The following is a 22484-nucleotide window of genomic DNA, read 5'->3' as shown; positions in this document are numbered from 1 at the left end:
TCTAATAGAAGTCTCTCTCTGGCATCCTTCTGCCTCTAGAGACAATGGAGTCTGCACCTGAATTCTAGTTTGTTGTCGGACAGCGATATCTATATAAACTACTGTATGCGCTCACAAGTGTAATGAATAGATATGTTTCCAACTGTGCATAAATATTGGAGTTTATGCATGGACACACACTCAAGAGGCTGTTTTGTGACGCTTATATTGTATTGTTTGCCGAGTGTTTTGGTTATTTTATGCAATACGTTTTCTTGAAATGATTTATAAAGGAACTGACTGTGGAGATGGTTATAAATTGATATTTGTAAGTAAATCTTTTTATCTCTCTGGTATTTTGTGATGACACCAGATTAAAAAATTCTCTCTAACTCCCCCTGCTGGTGATCTGTGACTACTACAAACTTTACCTTTTTTTTTTATTTGCTGCTTTATTTTGAAGGTTGGGCCGGAAGTGATCTCCGGTTGACTGCAGCCGTCAGTCGGAGCCAGTTGTAGCGGAGCCGCTAGCCCGTCCGCCGTTACCGTGGATATGAGAGGAGGTGGGACGCGTTAGCAGCCGCTGGTGTACAGGCCGCGGCGGAGTAGCGTTTGTTTCAGCCGGACTCCACCGTCCGTGACGCCCGCCGGCGCTCCGAGCTAGCTGTCGTGCTAACCTGTTAGCTTCCACGCGCCAGCCTGACCAGCAGAGCGGGAGCCGAACGGCGCGGACTCCTGCGGGTTCGACTCTCGGTTTACGGAACCACCCTCGTCCCCCCGACGAGGGTTCATTCCGCGGAGATGGGTAAGTTGGACGGCTAGCTGGGATGCCGGAGACGGTTAGCTTGAAGAAAAAAACCTAAACGATGGTGGTCAGAAACGAGCCCTGGAGGGCTCAGCGGGCTGGGGGGGGCATGTCGGGGGCTCAGCGGCGGCGGCTGGGCGGGGTGCCTCCCTGCCGCCCGTCCGCGCCTCCTGCAGCATGTTTTCCGGGGACACGGCGGCTGAACTGAAGGCGGCCCGTCCCCGCAGCTGTTATGTAATGTCAGCGGCCTGCAACGCGCAGCTGCTCCCGCTGCAACACTGCGGACGCCCCCCGCTTACTGATGCGGCTCCTCCGCTGTGCATCCTCCGACACGCTGCAGCCCCCCCGCGACAGACGGGCAGTTTATATAAGACCGTCTGTGAGGAAGAGACTGAGGAGGAGGAGGATGGTTTGTTGGCAGCAATAATCGGGTCACTGCAACACTTTGTGGATCCTTATGCAATAATTGCAGGGAGGCTCAGGATTTAGCAGCACACCTGCCATGATGAAGATGATGATATAAACATACACCTGCCATGATGATGATTACGATGATGAAGATGAGGCTCTGAAATAAACATACACCTGACATGATGATGATGATGATGAAGACGAGGCTCTGATATAAACATACACCTGCCATGATGAAGATGATGATGATGATATAAACATATACCTCAGGGCTCCAGACTAACTTTTTCACTAGGAGCACTGTGGCCCCTAACTGAAAATTTTAGGGGCACAACCAGAAAATTTAGGGGCGCATACCGTAAATCAACATTCTAACCAAATCTACAAATTTCCACTGTATTACTAATAAATACTTTAATAATAGATGCAGAAATTACAATGTGCTGTTTCTAATTCAGTGTCACATTTTATTCTTCACTTTTGAAGATGCAACAAGAAGGTAAACTGACATCACCATCGCTGTCATGACAGTACAAATAAGTTAAGAAAACGGATGGATATTTATCTTTGTGACACCAAATAGGTGCAGCCAAGCGGCACAGTAAGTGTGTTTGAGGTCACCCAGGTGAACTCAACGCTGTGCAGATCACCTGGTGTGTGACATATATTTTTGTTTTTGCTCCAACATCACCTGTCAATCATCACAAAAATATCAGGAGAAAGGGGTGGGAGCAAGGGGCAAACCTACCCGGACACAGCTGGAAACTGAACTGACTGAAAGCTGCCCTACAGACTACAAAACAATGCATTATGGGACATGTGTCCTGATGGTTTTTGTAGTGGAGTGATTAATTAAAATAATTTAAAATACCAATTCATTAAAAAGGCTACATACATCACAAAACATTAAAATAATCATAAAATATATAATAACACAGATCATACTAAGGGGGAGAAGAATATTAAAACTAAATTGAATGTTAAGGACAACTCCAACTTCCTGTTCTCCTTCAGTCTTGCTGCAGATTCGCTTTCATCTCACAGCCCCCCCGCCCCCCAAACGATCCAGGTGAGGTGTCGGTTCAACTCAAACACGTCTATCGTTGCATTTTCCCCACGTATTTTCAGTGTGTCTAAAACTAATGTTGTTTTTGCTGGAGCGTGTTTAAAGTTCAAGCCCCGTTAGCTGTCACGCATGTAGGTGTGGGACATTTATTCTCCTCAGCTGACCCGACTCCCGCGGGACGGGAGCGGTGTGCTGCCGTAACGGCCGTGCATAACCGTTTGATGCGCCGCCGTAACCGTAACCGAAACACTAAACCTTCCTCCAGGTCTGTGCGGCCCAGAGAAAAGTTCAGCACTGACTGCATGTATTTAGAAAATTACAAGCGAATAAATACGTTCTAAAGGAAAGTAAGGAACTCCTTAATGTGGTCCGGGGAGGGAGGGGGCTGTCAGGTTTCCTGCTTTCAAGCCCGGTCATTGCCACGCCCCCAAGAGTCATATACCCCACTGTGATTGGTTGCTTTGTCAGCTCCGCGCACGACAATGAAAAAGTGTCATTCATACAAACTGGCGGGCTGCAGTAACATTAAACCTTCATGTTAAGTATCATCAAAATAGATCAATCAAAATATCATCTTGGGGGCCGCAAATAGCCTGCGGGCCGCGAGTTTGAGACCCCTGCTGTACACTCTGGCACTGGTACACTAGCCGCAGGTCGGAAGAACGAATCAATAGTTCGCTTGCTCATAGTTCAGACGCACATATCAGGTTGTGATATTTGTCTCCGTTTCCTTCCCACAGATGTTTACGAGCACTCTATCTCTAGGCCCCTCCCCCTCCACGCATTTTAGCCACTCACAGTGGCTTTCCCTATTCTTCTCACACGCAGTGGCCGCCTCACAGATGGGCATCACTCGAGAGTGTACGTGCTCGCGTTTCATGAGTATGTGCACGAGTGTGTGTGTCTGCCTGCGTGCGTGTGGGCTTGCGTCTCATTGATTATTTCATCGATCATTGACGTGCCCCTTCCACGTTTAATGTATAAAAAAATACGGAGGGTGGGGGAGGCAAATTTACTGGTCGCACATGTGCGACTGGATGTAAAATTCAGTCGCACACTCTCAAATTTTGGTCGCAAAATGCGACCAATTGCTCGCAGTCTGGAGCCCTGCACCTGCCATGATGACGATTACGATGATGAAGATGAGGCTGTGATATAAATATATACCTGCCATGATGAAGATGAGCCTCTGACATTAACCTACATCTGACTGCATCTACAGCGACGCTTCCCGCAGTAGGAAACGTTTCCGAGGGAGATCATGCGTGTGTTTTTCTAGGGTCGTATATTTCTCTCCGTCACATGACTCTGTCCTCATCTTCATACAGGCTCCACCAACCAAAGATTGAATAACTTTATGGTGGAAACGTTACATTCTTCTACCTAAAGAGATGCAATCTAGAGATTTATAATTTATTTGGGACTATAAGTAAAAATGTCTTTTAACAGATAAACTCTTTGTAATCTTTATTTTAATCAACAAAACAGCTTCAAACATTCAAACCTGATTTTTTGGGTCTTTTAGACCGTTTTGCTCTTTGTGTTAAAATAAAGTGTATTTCTTCACGTGTTGTTGGTCAGTGCTGTGAAAACATGTTTTTAATGTTTCCTGAACACACAACCCTCCCTGTGGTTCACCTTCAGCCAATTGGAATTGACCCGACTTGGTAAAAGGAAGCCTGTGATTGGATGTCTTTGTGTTTACATCACACGTCCATAAAAAGACGGATAGCGTTTACCAGAAACTGATCATTTATTTCCTTCTTACCAACACAACCTTCTGCATATCTTTGGTTTCAACCTAGGGCTGCACGATATAAGGAAAACTTGTGACATTAGTGATCAATATTGCAATGACAATATAACTTACGGTACAGGAACAAATAGTAAAACAATCAAAAACATAATTTCCCTTTCATTTTAAAAATCATACTCAAATGACCATTGTCTACATAGTAGGTGAACATCTAACACAATAGGGCTCCATCCGATTGGTCAACACGTGAAGGTGTCCATCCCATTGGTCAAATGCATATAGGATATATTTGATTGGTTAAATACTTGAAGCTGCCATAAGATTGTTTTAGCCCGTTTAAGGGAACCATTTATTTCAATTTTCGCCGTCTTTTGCGACATGCATATTGCACAGCTTGATATCGCGATAATGATAAATTTGCGATTTATTGTGCCGGCCTATTTCAACCGATTCCACTGTTACTGTCAGAACTGGCCGCCGTGGTGCTGAGGTAAGGTGGTCGACCTCTGATCGATACATGGTAGTTTTGGTTCCCGCCTTGCCCACCCATGGGATGAAGTGTCGGTTGGTAGGACGCTGAACCCCACATTGCTCCTGGTGGTTATAGGTCGGTGCCAGTGTTGGTCAACCAAGGTACTAAAGTGCTATAAAAGGATCTGCCTTTGACCATACCTAGATCCATTTTCCTATGCGTGTCTGTGTCCTTTACATCTCCAATTTTTTCTTAGTCTCTTAACAAAGAGTGGACTAAGTGTTCCAACAATCCACATATTTCAGCTGAACCTGTCACCCATTTTTATTTATTTATTTATTTGGAGCCCCATTAGCTTCCACAAAGTGGTCGCTAGTCTTCCTGGGGTCCATACGCAAAAAATACATACATTTTACCAATTTCAAAAAAAACAAAACTGATTTCACAAAATACAGTGACTAATTCATCATATTTACCTTAAAATCTTCACATGTTAAAATAAGTTAAAACAATTTCATTTTTATACCAGCATATCAAAATACATAGCAACATATCGACATCAACAATAATACATTTCATAACAGCAAATCATTCAAATTCAAATGCTAGCCTTAGACCGCTTTATGATAGAGGAAACAGGCAAAGTCTGACACTGACACATTATACAAAACTAAAAATGACGGTCATTGGTCCCAAAGCTCATGGTAGACAAACATCCCAACAAGCACACATGGAAGTCTCATGTGTTGTTGAATGTTGTAGTCCGTTCTTGGAGCTTGGAAGTTACCCAGAGTCCATCATCCACTGTCTCTCTCCAGTTTGAATAATTGATGTAAAATCTCAGATTCAATTAAGAATCTCCACCTCCAATGATAGTTTCTGTAGAAGTGCATTACAGCTTCCAGTAATTACTGAGAAACAAATGACTTTCGATTAGATCAAAGCTACCTTAAGGAGAGGAAAGGGATCCGCTTTAGTTCTAGAACAAAGACGATGAGCCACAGTTTTGCTGCTAAATGTATTTGGGTAAGCGGGAAAGGCTGGTCCCTGCAGCCATCACTTCCTGTTCATGGTCATGGAGAGGCTGGAAACCACCCAGCTACAGCCCATCACAGACACACAACCAAACCCACAGACACACAACCAAACCCACAGACACACAACCAAACACAGACACACAACCACACACACATGTACAAACGCCAGTCAAGCGTGTTTTTGGACTCTGGGAGGAAGCTGGAGAAAACCCACACATGAACGTGAAGAACACGCAAATTCCAGAGGCTAGAGCGCTAACCACCACACCGAGTCAAGCAAGGAACCAAGGATTCTCCATGTATTTCAATGGAGGGAGAAATCCTGGAATATCTTGAAAAGTTCAAAGGATTTGAAGGACCAAAAGTCATAGCTGGAAAAAGCTGAAAGAGCTGAACATTTGAATAGTTGGATGTTTAGAATAGATGAAACATTGCAGGAGGAGTTAAGCAGCAAAAAATGGAGGAAGATACTAGAATAAAGAAAGAGAAACAGGAAAACGAAGGTTGAATACTTTATTGTATTCTTCCCACTAGAATAAACGGCGTTCTTATAGGTAGGATGGCTCAGACTTCATGGGTCCCGCAGCAGACTGGGGTAATTAGAAAAACCATGACAGTGCGGTCCGGTTTACGTGGTGATAATGTGAAGCCTCACTCGTGTTTGCAGACAACCTGACTGAAGCCCTGCAGAAGCTGAAGCTGGCGTCCGGCGACGGCACCGCCCACGGCGTGGACATCTGCCTGGACTGTCTACTGAAAGCGCTCGCCAGCAGCAGTGAGTACAGAACGCTCTTTCGGGTCAGCCAGAAATCTTTGGGCCAGTTTTTGACGTTGAGAGCAGCCACTTCAGAACATGTGATCTAAAGGAAAAAATGGCCGCAGTGCCACAGGTCCAAACGATTGGCAGAACACGTGCAGAACCGCATGACCTGAAAAAGGTTTAGGTGGGAAAAAGAAACCCAAAGTGTGTTGATGTAATTCTTTGGGTCATTCTCAGACAGATCCACGTCAACAACCACCAGATAAAACAAAAGTATAATTATTGATTCTGCATGAAATGTGAGCCGGCGGGTTTGGAAAGTTCTGGTCTGAAAGCAGAGTTCCGGTTCTGGTGCGATCTTCTTAACTGGCCTTTTTTCTCCTGCAGACACTGAAGCCAGCATGAAGATCCAGGAGATGGGCATCCTTCCTCTTTTTCCCAACCTGCTCAACCCCCAGTCTTCATGCACCCCCAAAGTGGCCAACATAATAGCAGAACTGGCTAAAAATGGTACGGTCCACTTCCAAAGCTCCTGTGCTCTCAGGGCTGCTATGAGTCTCTTTCTGGTTTAAATGCTTCATTTTTAAATGTTTTGATGAGAATCAAAGGTGGGTGTTAGAACCCCGTGGTTGTACGCAGTCAGGCCTTCTCCTCAGGGCTTTTGGGAGAGCTTGGTAGAGCTGAACTAACTGCAGGCGTGCTCAGCTCCGTTTTCCTCTTCGTCTCTGCGTAAGGTCCGGAAAAAGCCTTCATGTGAATGCAGCCTGGAGCAGGAAAAGGTTCTGATAATGAGCGGGTTCTGAGCTGGCAGGGCTGCAGTTAATGATGGGTGGGAGGCAGCTTGGCCAACCTGCCCCCGGGCCGCCGGCATTTATCTGTCACTGCTTCCGGAAGAGTCAGCCACTTCGCCACAGACGGCTCCTTCCATTTCAGACAGTTGAACGATTCATTATAAACATGGTTTGACCTGCAGAGTTTCTTCTAGTTTGGCCTCAATTATCAGGAAATGTCATAAAAGCTGGACCGACCTGAAAAACACTGAAAGAGGAACCATCCGCCTGCCTGGGGCTCCGTCTGTGAAAGAACGAATATCTGCAGTTTGATGTTCTAATGATGTGAAACACATCTGCACGTTTTGATGTGTTTTGTTTGTTTTACAAATCAGAATTACCCTGCATGAGGGTCTCTTACCCTTCCATGGGGTTCTTTTACCCCTGCATGAGTTTTTTTTACCCTTCCATGAGCCCCTTTGTATGTAGAATAATAAAAGCATAATAATTTTAAGCTAATGTTGCTTCGTTGGCCCTTTTTTGTTTTTCCGTGTTATTTCCGACAGACTCGTGCACGCATGTGTAATATTTGTAAAATGAGTCATTTTAGAGCCTTTACAATATTAATGATCTACACATTTTCTCTGTTTGAGAAACCATGTAACACTGTATGGATGATGTCTCAAACTCGCGACCCCCCAAGACAATACTTTGCTGCCCCCACCTTAATATTAAAATTCAATGTTTGTGCATCCCGCCAGTTTTTTTTGAATGACACTTTTCAGTGTTGTGTGCGGAACTGACGAACCAATCATTCACGGTGGGGTAAATGACTGTTGGGGGAGTGACAATGAGCGAGTTTGAAGCAGGAAAAACATCTAGAGCAGGAAACCTGACAGCCCCCTCCCCAGACCAGGAGGAGTTCCTTACTTTCCTTTTTAGAAAGTGTCTATTCGCATGTAATTTTCTAAATGCACGCAGCCGGTGCTAAAGTTTTTTTCTGGCTCGCATGGAACCAGAGAAGGGTTATGGTTAACGCTAACCAATAGGTTCCCGAGCGCGTCTGTGTCTGCTGCTCGCCGCTCCCCCAGAGGATGGGTCAACTGCAGAGAATAAATGTCACACAACTACATGCTAACGGGGCTTTAACATTAAACACATGCAACAACAACAAGATTCTTAGATTCTTAAACACACTTAAATACAATGCAGCAATAGGCGTCTTTGAGATGAAGCAGCCCCGTACCTGTGTTTATAGGGGCTAAACCCATACCTGTGGCGCTGTACCTGTGCCTGCGGGGGCCGTACCTGTGCCTGCGGGGGCCGCACATGTGCCTGCTGGGGCCGTACCTGTGCCTGCAGGGGCCGTACCTGTGCCTGCAGGGGCCGTACCTGTGCCTGCTGGGGCCGTACCTGTGCCTGCTGGGGCCGTACCTGTGCCTGCGGGGGCCGTACCTGTGCATGCTGGGCTATAACTAAGCTCCTGTTTTGTCTGCAGAGTTCATGCGGAGTTCCTGTGTGGATGCAGGCCTCATCCCTCCTCTGGTTCAGCTCCTGAACTCCACCGACCAGGAGGTGCTGCTGCAGACTGGCCGAGCTCTTGGTAACATCTGCTATGACAGCCGTAAGTGGGAGTTTGCTTCTCTTTTTTTCAGGTTTCAGGTCTTTGGCACCATCACATCAGTGCTAGCTACTGAACATTTCAGCTTCATTTCCTTCATTTTGTGGGAAATGCTGGGTTTGCAATAGAAGGGAACAATGATTTATTCAATCTCACACTTCTCAGCAGGAACTTCAACTCTTGGGTCCAAATGATGTGCTGTGTGTTACTTCAGTTGATACCTGCTCTCTACATCAGTCTATCTCTGTCATTAAGTGGAACGAACCCTAAATGTAGGAAGTGTCCTTGATACAGTTGGATTACACAACACGCTACAAAACCTTTGCTGTTGAGCTCTCTCCCTACTATCATCTTTTTCATCTTAATACATCTTATCACTACTGTACTCTCCAAATGTTCATAATCCAAAAATAAATGCTTGATTCTCAGACGATGCTCTAAAAATTTGTAATCAACATTTTTTTTGACTCTGCACATTTCTTCTTGAATTTACTGCAGCAATAGAGGCACAAAACCTGTTTGTCATGACAGGAAAAGACATCTCCTGTTTGCAAACTTCTTAAAAAAATTAAAATGACTCCAATTTAACACTGATTGGCTAAATAAAGAAAATTAATGAATAAAATCAATTTTTACCATGAAAAGAATTGTGATTGATGGCTTATGTCCTGGAATGAACTTACAGTGAGGCAAAAAAGTATTCAGTCAGCCACCAATTGTGTAAGATCTCCCACTTAGAAAGATGAGAGGCCTGTAATTTTCATTATAGGTAAACCTCAACTGAGACAAAATGAGAAAAAAAATCAGAAAATTATATTTTCTGATTTTTAAAGCATTTATTTGTAAATCATGGCGGAAAATAAGTATTTGATAAATAAAAAAGTTCAACTCTATACTTTGTTATAACCCTTTGTTGGCAACATTTTCTTTGAGTCTTCTCAAGGTTTTCACAAACTGTTGCTGGTATTTTGGTCCATTCCTCCATGCAGATCTCCTCTAGAGCAGTGATGTTTTGGGGCTGTCGCAGAGAAACACAGACTTTCAGCTCCCTCCAAAGATTTTCTATGGGGTTGAGATCTGGAGACTGGCTAGGCCACTCCAGGACCTCCAGGACATGTTGCCACTCCTTTGTTACCCGGGCAACGTGTGTTTGGGCTGGTTGTCCTGCTGACCCAGTCATGTTTTATCTTCAAGGTCAATGCTGATGGAAGAAGGTTTTCACTTAAAATCTGACGATTAATGGCCCCATTCATTCTTTCCTTTACACGGATCAGTCGTCCTGGCTGAAAAACAGCCACATAGCATGATGTTTCCACCCCCATGCTTTTTAGCTGTACCAGGAGTCTGAACCCTCTCTAGAATCCCCTCCAGACCTGGGATGTGTTGACAGTAAACCAAGACATCCCAGGTCTGTCCACCACTCAGATTCCCAGGTCCAGAGAACCAGAAAGTGATGACATCATGGGGGTGCAGATGACACGAAACATTTGGGCTTTTCACTAGACTATTTGGAAGATGTGTAACTTTAAAGCACAGCTTTGATGAATTCTCATCATGATATGGGAGTGTAGTGGGCTTTTTCCCACCAGATGTTTCAAAAACGCGAACAGTTTCCCCCTTATGCGAGGACATCCAGGGCTACGTCCCTGCTGGTTTCCCAACATACCTTTCTCTGCCTTGTTCTAATTGGCTGGACACACCTGATCCAGGTAATCAACTGTGAGATGGGCAAGAACATCTGGAAAACCTGCATTCCCTTTCAAGAAGCTCAAGGACACTGTACCAGAGCAAATATACAGTAAAGAGCAGATGACAGAAAGGGAAATTGGAGAGCAAACCTGATTTGAACAGATTTGACTTGGGATTTTCAGTTTGGGAGAGAGTCTATGTTACGGTGGTCTGGAGCAGGAGAATTCCAGAGTTTGGTAGCGTAGCAGCTGAAGGTTCAACTCCCCATGGTAATGAGCCGGGCCGGGGGAGCGGAGAGCTGGACGTAAGAAGAGGAGCAGAAGGAGTATTGATAAGGAGAAGGTCCCAAAGAGGAGGAGGAGTCAGGTTATGGAGCAGGAGTTTTAATTTGTTGCTGGAGGTTCTGGGAAGCCAGTGCAGCTGCTGGAGCAGCTGGTGAGGAAAAGGCCTGACTGCATGTGGGGCGATGTGACCAAAGGATGGGGTTCTGCAGATGATGCAGAGTTCTGGGCCGGTCGGAGCGTATAGAGGTTTTTTTGAGGGTAACCAAAGAGGAGAGGATTACGTGACCAGAGTGGACGGTGAGGTGGGGCGAAGACGATCAATGAAGTGAAAATGGGCAGAGCAAGCAACAGTATTGATACGGGATTGAAAAGATAATGAGCTGTCCAGGCGGACACCCACACCCTCACCTGTGGGGAGGGGGAGACCAAAGATGAGTCAATGGTGACTGCTGAGTCAGGAAAGATGTGGTTCCTAACTCTTCTACCAGCAAAGTGCTTGAATATTTCTTTGCATTATTCCTGCAGCTTAAAGAGAACCTCAGTTCCATAAATCACATGAACATCTGTCACTTTAAACCTTGAGATAAAGCTGCTTCCTGACCCTACTAAGGTCTACTAACACCATCAGCTTTCATTTATGCTCCCTCTCAACTTTGACCAATCTTTCTCCACAGGAATGTCCTTTGTGCTGTTTTATTTTAATACAGTCATCACTAATGAGGGGGACAAACACACAGGCTGACATGGAAACTCTGTTGGTTGGAGGTGGAACAGAAACGCTTTAAAAAAGCCTGACAGGCGGATCTGTTCATGTCGTGCTGCCTCTCCTTTTTTTGCATTTCTTTAATTTAGATCTCTTTAATTATGCTTTGAAATTTTCTGTCTCTTGGTTGAATCTGTAAATGCGTAAATAGAAACAGGAGTTTTATTGAGACCAAGCCATCTCCAGGGTCTCCATCTCACATATTATATATTGGTAACAGTTTTATTGTTTGTCCCAACTGTTACTCCCTGCTTTTTCATTTGTTTTACTCAGAATGTGACTGTCTGGAATTTATGTTAATTTCTTTGATTGAAATTTGTTTTGTTTTTTTCCAGGTTCTTGTTGTTTTGCTTGATTTCTTGTTCCTTTGTGGTTGATTTGTGTTCCGGCCTCTTTGTTTTACAGATGAGGGCAGGAGTGCAGTTCACCTGGCAGGAGGGGCTCAGATAGTAGCTGAACACATTAAATCCCTCTACCAAAATACTCAGCCGGAAAATGAGAAGCTCTTGACTGTCTTTTGTGGCATGCTGATGAACTATAGCAATGATAATGGTAATGACCATCCTCTCCCCCCCCCCCAGAACCACTGTTACCTCCCCTTACTAATCAGCGGATGCTCTTCTTCCTGCACACAGCTTGAACTGGATCAGGGGATTTGTAAAGGCTGTCTCCTTCTCTCTCTGCCATGTTTACCTGCTTTTCTCCCTTGAACTCTGAGAAAATCTTTTGGTATTTGCTTTTGTGGTGGCAACATCTTCCTCTCATTTTTCTGTGAGCCCTGTGACTTAGCTAGTAGGAAAGACGTGTCAGTGTTTTCCTGCCTCCTATGCTTTAGCCCCAGTTGTCCTTCCAGGTTAGAAATGGGCAAACCTAAACCACTTGGTGGTGCTTTAGAAAATACGATGAAGTTTAAGGCGGCCGTGGTGCAGCGGTAGGGCGGTCGACCCATGATCGTAATATTGCAGGTTCGATTCCCGCCTTGCACGCCCATGAGTCGAAGTGTCCTTGGGCAGGAAACTGAACCCCGCCTTGACTCTGGTGGCAGGTTGGCGCCAGTGTTTAGCAGCAGAGCTGCCATCACTGTATGAATGTGTTGGTGAATGGGTGAATGGGTCTGTGACTGTAAAGTAGAGGTAAGATCGGCCCTAAAAACCCAGCCCGACCCGACCCAGGCCCGCAGGCATTAAAGCTGAACCCGACCAATTAACTTGATTTGCAGGCCCGAGCCCGAAGCAAACCTGAAATTTAAATTTATCCCATAGTATTTTTGCCAGAAAAAAGATTTAAGGTTAAAATGTCTACATATTTTTATGATCATGATAAATGCATTTGAACAAAGAAATAATGCTGGAACACAGAATAAGAGGCCAGACAAAGAGAGTGAAAGAAATATCTTAATGCAGACAAATACTGCAGCCGCGGCGGTGCGTGTTTGCCTTTTCAGTTCCCCTGTCTTCAGTTTCTCCTTGACTTCTTGCTGCTCCATATCAGGGATACCTAAACAAAATAGATGCAGACTTGCGGAGGGAAGATTACATTCACGACACGTGCGCAAAGCGTGCCCCCTGGCTCTGCGTCTGCGCTTCCTGTTAGTCAATCAACGGTGGGCTGGTGACTGGTGGGCGGGGTCTACCTGTGTGTGTGTGTGCGTTCGGTGAACGTTCTCCCTCTGAGTAAGAAGAAGCTGGCTGTGCCTTTCGGTTCGTACTGTAACCGTTCTGAAATACAGGATTAATAAAGAGCTGTTTGACAACCGCCCGCCCGACCCGACCCGTATTTCGGGCCGTGTCGTGTTCTGACTCAGGCTCGGGTTTAAGATCTTACCTCTACTGTAAAGCACTTTGGGCCTTGAAGAAGGTAGAAAAGCGCTATATATGTATACGACATTTTCCATTTAGAACCATTTTACAAACAAACTTTTTCATTTTATTTTAATTATGACTTTAAAATCCTAAATTTTATTAGAAAAAAAGTCCTAACTGTGAAATTGCGACTACAAAGGTGTAAATGTATGACTTTAATACAGGTACGTTTACGAAAAAAAAGTAGTCTGTTTAATGGAGCCGTGAGCGAAGATGAAAGATGTAGAGCGTTTGTGGAAAATAAAGAAACTGTAAACCTTTCAATAATGGAAAGATGGTGGAGCGGTGAGCTGCAGACACAGCCGCGCTCAGGAACCTTTTGGTGGTTTAACCCCCCCAATCCAAACCCTTAATGCTGAGTATCAAGTAGGGAGGCATTGGGTCCCATTTGTAGTGTCTTTGGTATGACTGGATTTTAAAGTCACAAACTTCCCAGGGCGGACACTCCACCACAGGGCCACTAAGCTGGTCAAAACCAACTTATCCTCAGTGTAGCCGGCTTTAGGGGGTTCGGTGTTGGTAAAGCGGAGGTTCATGTGTAAAATAAGGAGCTCAGAGACACGTTTGGGTGTATAGGACCAATACTTTATTCTGCCCTCATCATTCACATACCCAGAAGTCCATTTGCCACCTTACGTCAAATAACTGCCACGCGCTCAAGTAAAACAAAAACCCCGAGGACCCATCCGGGTCAACTCCGCTACAGCTGCCATCTACCCCTCAGCAGGCCTTACTGTGCACCTTTGACCCTCTTTGCTCTTAACTTGTGTAGCTACTCTTTCTTTTTTTATTCTCCATCCAGACACCTGACACTTACACACCAGACGTCTTTCTTGGACAGGTTTTCTTCTAGTATGTGGTACAGAGCAATAAAAGTAAGGACACAAAGACGGGACGTCAGTGGCTCCTGAGTGACGTTGGGGTGTGTTGGACTTTCTTATGGGAGGTTTTGGGGTTGCTCGACCCAAATTGATGCATTTCTGTTGCTTACTGCAGTTTTCTTCATGTAGCTGATGCTGACGTCATAACAAGCTGATGTAGAGGACGACTGAAAACATTTAGAGGGAAAACACTCTAATATTAATGCGGCAATGGTTGCTGGGAAGTGCTCCTCTCTTTTTTCTTCATGTTCTTAAGCTTCTGGCTTTTCCTGGTGTTCTTGGTGTAATTGTTGCTTTGCATAATCCTGTCAAATAATCTGTAAAAATCTGCATCATCGGCTGTAAAAATGTGTCTATTTTCCAATGAATGAAATGAGACGTGATCCTCAGATCCAAAAACGTTTTTAATAAACTTCATAAGTTCTAGAGGAAAGCAGCTCATTCAGTTTGATGGGGTTAGATGAGTAAAGGTAAGGATGGAAGTTGCTTTTTAAATCTAATTAGATTTACAAATTTAAAGTTAAATTAACACTTTAAATTGTTTTATTGAACATCATGTTTTTTATTTTCCAAGTTTCAAAATCCCTTTTAATGATTAGTTTCAACCCGGGTTGGAAAAATCTCCGGTCAATGTCTATAAAAGCGGTTTCAGAGACGGTCAACAAATGGAAGACGGCTTCAGTTCAAATGATGTTAAATAAGTTTAGAACCTTTTAAAACGGCTGAGCTGTAGGTTCTCAAACGTTCTCATGAACACACCAGGAAGCCCGTACAGCAGTGTTCAGACTGACGAGGTCAAAGAAAAAATGTTTGGCTGAAGTATAAAAAAAACCAAAGCTCAGTGAGGATCTGGTTTCTCACTCACTGCGTTTCTTCTAATCCTCGACTGCCCATGAAATCCTCCATCAGCAAAGTATTTCAGTGTAAACTGTGAGGCCATCTGTCTGACGGCTCAAAGCGGGTCACGCAACAATTCCCAGATGAAAAGCTAAAACAAAAAGCTACAACAATAAAGTGGATCCTTAAAAAAAGCTGTGCAGGAGCACCGAGCAGCTTTCTGCAGGGGCGCGTGAGAGACGTGACCCATCGCTGCTGTATTTCAGCTGAGCCTCCATTAGTCATGGTGCCTTAAAGGTTTTATATGTATATATATGAATATGACAAATATGTCATCTGACTGTTCTGCATGTTAGGCCACAACAGGAATGAACCAGCTGTGTGTTTTTATTGCAGATTCCTTACAAGCCCAATTGATCAACATGGGTGTGATTCCTACGCTGGTGAAGCTGCTGGGCATCCATTCCCACAATGCATCTCTGACAGAAATGTGTCTCATTGCCTTTGGGAATTTGGCCGAGCTCGGTGAGTTTCTTACTTTGTGTTTTAACAGGTTTAGCATCCTTGAAGCCCGTTATGCCGTGGTCTGGGTAACTACTCGCTTCTGATTGGCTGCTGGGTGTGAATTAAGTGAAAATGCGCAGGGATAACGTACGCTTAAAAAAGTAGTTCTGGTCACATAGCTTAAATGTTCTGGATCGCTGCGCTGGTTTCTTTAAAACAACATTTATCTTCATCGCCTGGACAAAAATGAGCATTAAGAGGAGAACTTTCTCCCTGAACTGCTGCTTTATTTAACGCATCGTGATCATCAGCATATTTTATATTGCCGGACCTTGACTGCACATAACTAAAAGTCATCTCTTTGTGAAATAAGCGATCCAAGCCGGAAAAACAGCAAGAACAAAGTACTAAAAACTGGTTGAATGTATTTTTTTTTTAAGTGACCATGGTATATGCCGGTAAATGGCCTTTGAAGTGTGCATAATCAGAATTTATCGCACTTCGCGGAAGCAACCGTCGGACGGTGTGATGTCCACCAAATGGACGAAGTGCGTTAATTTCTGATAATGCACACTTTGTCAGCCATTAACCCTTACTTGATAAACATCTTGTGTCCGCAGAGTCCAGCAAGGAGCAGTTTGCCGCCACCAACATCGCCGAGGAGCTGGTTCGTCTTTTCCAGAAGCAGGCCGAACACGACAAGAAAGAAATGATCTTTGAAGTTCTGGCTCCGCTGGCCGAAAACGGTAATTTGGCCTGAGCTTTTTCAACTCTACAAAAAAAAGCTGTCAATTCAGTCCAAACGTGTCTTCAGAATGTGGCTTTGAGAAAGCAGCGAGTCATGCTCTGCACACGAACATGCTGAGTCATGGCAGACTGCTCTGCCTTTGGGTTCCGCTGCTCATTCTGTCTTAGGAAGCAACTAACTGCTATCATTAGAAGAGGCACAAAGTGCTCCCACAGTGTTGGTCTCCATGGCAACGTGCAGCTAAACCCCACTCTGGGGAAAGCTTTCTGTCTGCTGTCATTTGGCAAACCGCCTGCACCTCATTAGTTTATTGAGAAAACCGCGTATCTTTACAATGATTGTCAGCTTCAGCAAAATGATTTTAAATGTGATGCTAGGAAGCGGGTGGCAGAGCTGCACCTGAATGTCCAAAGTGTGGACATTTAAGGGGGAGTTGTAACACAATAGACCGACTCTTGTGTATCAGAAGTGAAACTTTACCCGATGGTGTTGTGATGCTCAGATGAAAGGCTGAATATTTGTTCTGTACCACAATCCTTCAGCAGGGTTCCTGCAGAAAGGAGCTGCTTTGCACGGAGCCCTCCAGGGGCCAGGGGTAAAAAGGAAAGAAAATTGGATTAACTGTGTGCACAGATTGCTAAACGGTTTAATCAGTTGTGCTCGTACTGTTGCGCAATCGTCTGCGCGCACACATTGCAGTCCATCCGGCCGCTCTGTGTGAGCGAGCTGCTGGACTCAGGAGATCCGGGTCTCCTGGGAGATCTGTATCTCCAAGCAGAGGAGCGGCTATGGGACGGGCGGAGGCGACTTTTGAATGAACAGTCCTGAGAAAACGTGGTTATTCCAGTTTCAGTTCATCCACTGCTAAATGTTGTTAGCCCGTATAAACCTAATCCTAACCCTACTTCCGGGGCAGTTCTGCCTATTGGCAGAACTGAAGCACTAGTTTTAAAAAACTATGAGCTAACATGCACTCAATAATAATCATAACAAAAACAAAACCCCTTTTTTCATCTCACTCTATGTCAGAGCTTTGTTTACAACGGGACCTCCAATTTCTTCTTCTATGGATTTATCCAGACCAATCACCATCTTTCACGTCATCGGACCAACGTTCAACGCCAATCAAAGAGTGTGACATCATCATTAGTCGCAGGCCATCGTACACCCCCTGATTAACCCGTGGGCACCGTTTAGCAATACGTGCGCACGGTTTATCCCATTTTTATTCTTTTATTTTTATAAATCACACTTTGATTTAAAAAGATATTTTTTCCAATAACAAATCATTTGCACCTATTTTTGACACTTGATCTGTTAGGATGACTTCTGAAATAATGTCTATTTACATCATCTTGATGTACTTCAGCTTTGTCGTGTGATTTATTCAAACTTGGGGATTTCTTAATAACCTGAATCTGTATTGGTACAGTATAGATGACTGATCAGAACCCAAAAATGATAAATTAGGTAGAGAAAATAAAAAGTAGCAAGGGTGGGATTGTAAAAGTTCGCTTCCTCCTAATCTCTTTCAACTCGACTCTTTTTGACCGTCTGAATAGTTAATTGTTTCAGTGTGACATGAATTATTAGTTCATTTATTTATTTGTTCATTTATGTTTGAGATTTTTAAGAGTAATTAAGACGAGATTGAGAGTAATCTAAAAGTTATACATCAGTGGTTCATGCATGAAAACTCTGTTAGACAAACACGGAACGGTCGTGGAAATGACACAAAATTGTGTATCTCCCAAAAATCACACACAATTGTGTAAGATGTACGTTGTAACTGCGTATAAACTACATAAATTACTGGATAATTCTCAACCAACCAAAATTTTGAACATCTCTAACTGAATTCATGTAAAGACCCGTCGGCTGAAACCCTCAACAGACATCTGAGCACATCGACAAACACAAGAATCACGCATGGATCACAGATAACTGACATTTCATTCGTGGAAAATGTACTTCATGTATGTAGCTGCTGTGTGACATGACCTTGAGAGAGAGGACAGCTTCATGAGCATAACTCACCATCCTTGATTTCCCTGAAACCATGAAGGATGATTTTAACCAATGAAATGCGTCCACCTCACAGCCCATCAACGTCTTTAGGAGGCCTGAACAAGACATCACAAATTTATCACAGTATCAAGCTGTGCAATACGCATGTTGCATAAGATAGTGAAAATTGTGAGAAATGGTTCCCTTAAATGTACTAAAACAATCTTATGCAGCTTGAAGTATTTAATAAATTAAATAAATGCTTTTGACCAATCGGATGGAGCCCTTTGATGTCAGATGTAGACGAAGGTGATTTGGAGAATATTTAGAGGTTATGTTGACTCTTATTTAATTGAAACTGTTGCAGTGAAATAGAAAAGATGTTTTTGGTTGTTTTACCATTCGTTCATGTATCACAAGCTATCACAAAATTGATCACTAATCTCACACATGGCGAGTTTTCCTCATGGTGCAGCCTTTAGGGTTTCAGCGTTAAAAGAAGCCGTCATGCTCAGTGAAGGATGAGAGAATCGACTATTTGAAGTCCCACTGAACACTGGAGCCTGTTTCTGTTCACATGATCTGCCAGGACGTTCTCGTGGACGTCCTCTGCTCACGTGCGCTCGCTTTGTCCTGCAGATGCCATCAAGCTGCAGCTGGTGGAGGCGGGCCTGGTGGAGTGTCTGCTGGACGTGGTCGCTCAGACGATAGACGGAGAGCGGGAAGAGGACGTCGCCCAGCTCAAGACTGCCTCAGACCTCATGGTCCTCCTGCTTCTCGGAGGTAACCATCGGGATGTCCCGCCCCGATCATGTGATCAGACGCGGGCCAATCACAGAGTTTCAGACTCAACAGAAATCAGAGGATATTCACAGATTAGGCTTCTGCTCCACAACTCTTTGAAACAAAGGTTAATACTGACAGCAAGTGTCTGTATTGGTTTGTTTTAACTCAAACAAACCTACAAAGGCTTTTTTTTCCTTTCTATTAGAGGAATGGAGAGGGTCATAAAAAGTGAAGAAAAGTGCAGGCAGGTTGGAACGGGTGGAGAAAAGTGTCAGGTGGGATAGACGAGTTTCAGCTGAAATGAAGATTTAGAAAAGTGTGGATCCAAAGAGAGCGGCCATGTTGTTGGGCCTACAGACTCTGAGGAAGACAGGAAGCAGAGCTGGAGGCAGCAGAGATGAAGATGCCGAGGTCCAGGATGGACCAGGAATGAGGACATCAGAGGTTAAGCACATGTTCTGGTTCTGGAGATCCAGTCAGACTGAGATGGTTGGGACATGTCCAGAGGACAGACTGAAGGATGCTGAGTCTAGAGGAAGACCAGAGAGGAGGATTCTGGATGAAGGAAGACATGAAGGTAGCTGCTGGTGGAGGATGCAGGAGACAGACAGAGGAAGCTGATTGGCTGTGGAGACCCTGAAGGGAAACACCCAAAGGAAGAGAAGAAGAAGATGAATTAAAAAGGGGAATACCTGTTTCTGTCTATTTAGCATTTGTTCATCTTTTAATGTGTTACAAAAGTGTGGAATCTGGACTCTGTATTGGCAAATATTCCAAATCAAAGTGAATGTCAATCAGATGAGGGCTAAACAGTCTATGGAGACGCCTCTGGTAGGAAAAAGCAGTAAAACAGTTTTGGAAAAGCTTCATAGCATCTTCTGGCAGAAACAGAGTATTTTTTTATTGTTTATCTTCATTGTTCAGGTGATATGTAACACGCGATGTCTTCATTGTGAAATGAGGCCTAGATTTTAGCTCCTGCTCAGCGTGGGCCCCCGCCGTGGTAAAGTGGTTCCTTCCTCTGCAGATGAGTCCATGCAGAAGCTGTTTGAGGGGGGAAAGGGCAGCGTCTTCCAGAGGGTTTTGTCCTGGATACCATCGAACAACCACCAGCTGCAGCTGGCCGGCGCTCTGGCCATCGCCAACTTTGCACGCAATGGTGAGTGTGACCTTCCCGTGGCGTTGATGCCCATCTGTCAATCAAACTGTAAATAATGGCTGAACTGTTATAGATTGCTCCCCAGCTGGACGTTTACCCAGAAGGCTTTGTGTTTAGTCCTATTTTGCATTTTCAACCACAGTAAAAAAAAAAAACACTCAGTGGCCTTGTGGTAGAGTGTCTGCCATGAGGCTGGTCTTTAGTTCAAATCCAGGCATCATGGGACCCAGTGCCTCCCTGCTTGACGCTCAGCATTAAAGGGTTGGATGGGGGGTGTTTACCGATCAAATGGTTCCTGTGTGGAGTTCAGTGCTCCCCCAGGGGAGAAGACAAATGTGAAGAACACATGACCCACAGCTGGATGTGTGTCAGCGGATGGACTTTAACGAAAATAAGATGGAGGTTTTTCTTTTGAGGCTGCATTTGGGCTTTCAGGGTTAAAAGTTTGACAGTTTTCTTCACGATGAAAGTCTCTTTCCTCAGTTTTGGGGGTTTCGTGACTCCGTTTGTGAGACGGATGACTATGGATTCCTGTAGCTCTTTTCCAGAGGAAAGTTCCTGACTCTGTTCTGTACAGATTCCTGGAGTGGTGATTGGTCGACTTTGGTAGAGCAGTAAAGAGATTTCAGGTTCTGAGATGTTAACGGGACTCCAATTATTTCTGTGAACAATAACTCTGTGCTACCCGAGTCCTTCAGGCGATTCTGTGTCTGTTGTCAGATGGGAACTGTATCCACATGGTGGACACTGGAATCGTACAGAAGCTTCTGGACCTGCTGGATCGACACGTAGAGGAAGGCAATGTGACCGTCCAACACGCCGCTCTGAGCGCCCTGCGCAACCTAGCTATACCAGGTGAGTCACTTCAGCGCCTCGGCCTTTTACCGGACAAATGTAAATGTTTTCACACTTAGAAACAGTCGCTGGATCATCAAGAAGTTAAGTAATAAAGAATGTGTTTCATTCAAAATAAAAGCATATGTGAGGTTTTAAACCATAGATCCATTTGTAACTTGGTTATAATTTTCTCACACAACATTTCTGCTAACTTCTCAAATGTGTGTGGTTTTCTCATTTTCATTGATGCTCTACTCCCTTTAGGTCCTGCTGCAGACACTCAAACAGGTTGATGTTTGTGCTTCAGCAGGACGTCTGCAACACCTGAGTCATTCTATATCATCTATATAATGCCGATGTAAAGGCCATGTCACTCCACCACCACTATGTACATTTTCTGCATATTACATGGATGTAAGTTGGTCATACGTGAATCTACGTGGAAAAAGTGATGTTGTGGTCTTTAGGTGAAATGTTCACAGATGGATCAGGAATGAACCACGTTAAAACCACAGAAGAAGTAGGAATAAACACGCTAAGAACACGTAACCCAACGTAGAACATGAACCATGTGATTATTGTGATGTTTATCTGTAATTCATCAGTGATTCATGCATCAATGATGTCATCTGAACGTGATCTGTGCGCCGTATACGTGATCTAAACGTTACACATCAGTGGTTCATGCATGAAAAGTCTGTTAGACAAACGTGGAACGCTCCTGGAAAGACACACATTTGAGTGTCTCACAAAAGTCACACACAATTGTGCAAGGTTTACGTAATAATTGTGTAAAAACTTGGTAAAATACGCATAAACTGTGTAATTTTCAAATTCTGAACAGCTCTAAACTGAATTCACGTAAAGACGCGTCGGCTGAAACCTTTGACGGACATCTGAGCACATCGAAGATATATTTTATGACGCCGCCGGCTACAGAAGCAGTTTCCTTCTTCAGACGTGTGTTGTTTTTTGTGTGTTTGTGGTTCAAGACTCCCGCCTTCTCCTTTCAGGCCTTTCAGGGCTGCCGTAATCCGGCTGACAGCTGGCATTTTCACACTCTGCTGAAAGCTCTCTGTTGTGACATTTTGTCACACCGCCGAGGTTCCTCCATGAGTTCATTTCCAGAGGGCGCCTCCCCAGCCCCGGCAGACCTTTGCAGGTTCAGCTGTGGCCTGACCGGCCCTGAGAGCTGCTACAGAGACGCACACAATGCCGTGCTGTAAAATGTCTGCCAATAGGAACACGTGTTTGAACGGTGGTAAATTGGGCCTCTGTTCCTCTCCACAGTCGTAAACAAGTCCAAGATGCTGTCGGCCGGTGTGGCAGACGTGGTGCTGAAGTTTCTGCAATCAGAGATGCCTCCGGTCCAGTTCAAGCTCCTGGGGACATTACGCATGCTGATAGACACTCAGGGTAAACATTTTTGTTCCTTTTCTACAAACGCGTG

At 44.4% G+C, this 22484-nt stretch overlaps 1 protein-coding gene across 2 annotated transcripts in view; it reads left to right on the top strand.

Annotated features, from left to right (window-relative positions):
• The first annotated feature begins 448 nt into the window (after positions 1-448).
• rap1gds1 (Rap1 GTPase-GDP dissociation stimulator 1) overlaps positions 449-22484 on the top strand; it is a 29425-nt gene continuing 7389 nt past the window's right edge. The window contains exons 1-11 of one of the 2 annotated variants that reach the window (XM_004080070.3): positions 456-784; positions 6194-6301; positions 6674-6796; positions 8555-8680; positions 11819-11965; positions 15390-15518; positions 16118-16243; positions 18892-19035; positions 20066-20197; positions 20918-21052; positions 22325-22450. In XM_004080070.3, the coding sequence (XP_004080118.1) occupies positions 781-784; positions 6194-6301; positions 6674-6796; positions 8555-8680; positions 11819-11965; positions 15390-15518; positions 16118-16243; positions 18892-19035; positions 20066-20197; positions 20918-21052; positions 22325-22450 (1300 nt within the window). In that variant the 5' untranslated portion in view covers positions 456-780. Of the gene's footprint in view, positions 785-6193; positions 6302-6673; positions 6797-8554; positions 8681-11818; positions 11966-15389; positions 15519-16117; positions 16244-18891; positions 19036-20065; positions 20198-20917; positions 21053-22324; positions 22451-22484 lie in introns of both variants that reach the window. The other variant, XM_011487795.2, reaches the window with a different exon arrangement.

This window comes from Oryzias latipes, chromosome 18 (assembly GCF_002234675.1).
Source record: "Oryzias latipes chromosome 18, ASM223467v1".
Classification (NCBI taxonomy): Eukaryota; Metazoa; Chordata; class Actinopteri; order Beloniformes; family Adrianichthyidae; genus Oryzias; species Oryzias latipes.
This window is presented reverse-complemented; position numbering and strand designations above follow the sequence as displayed.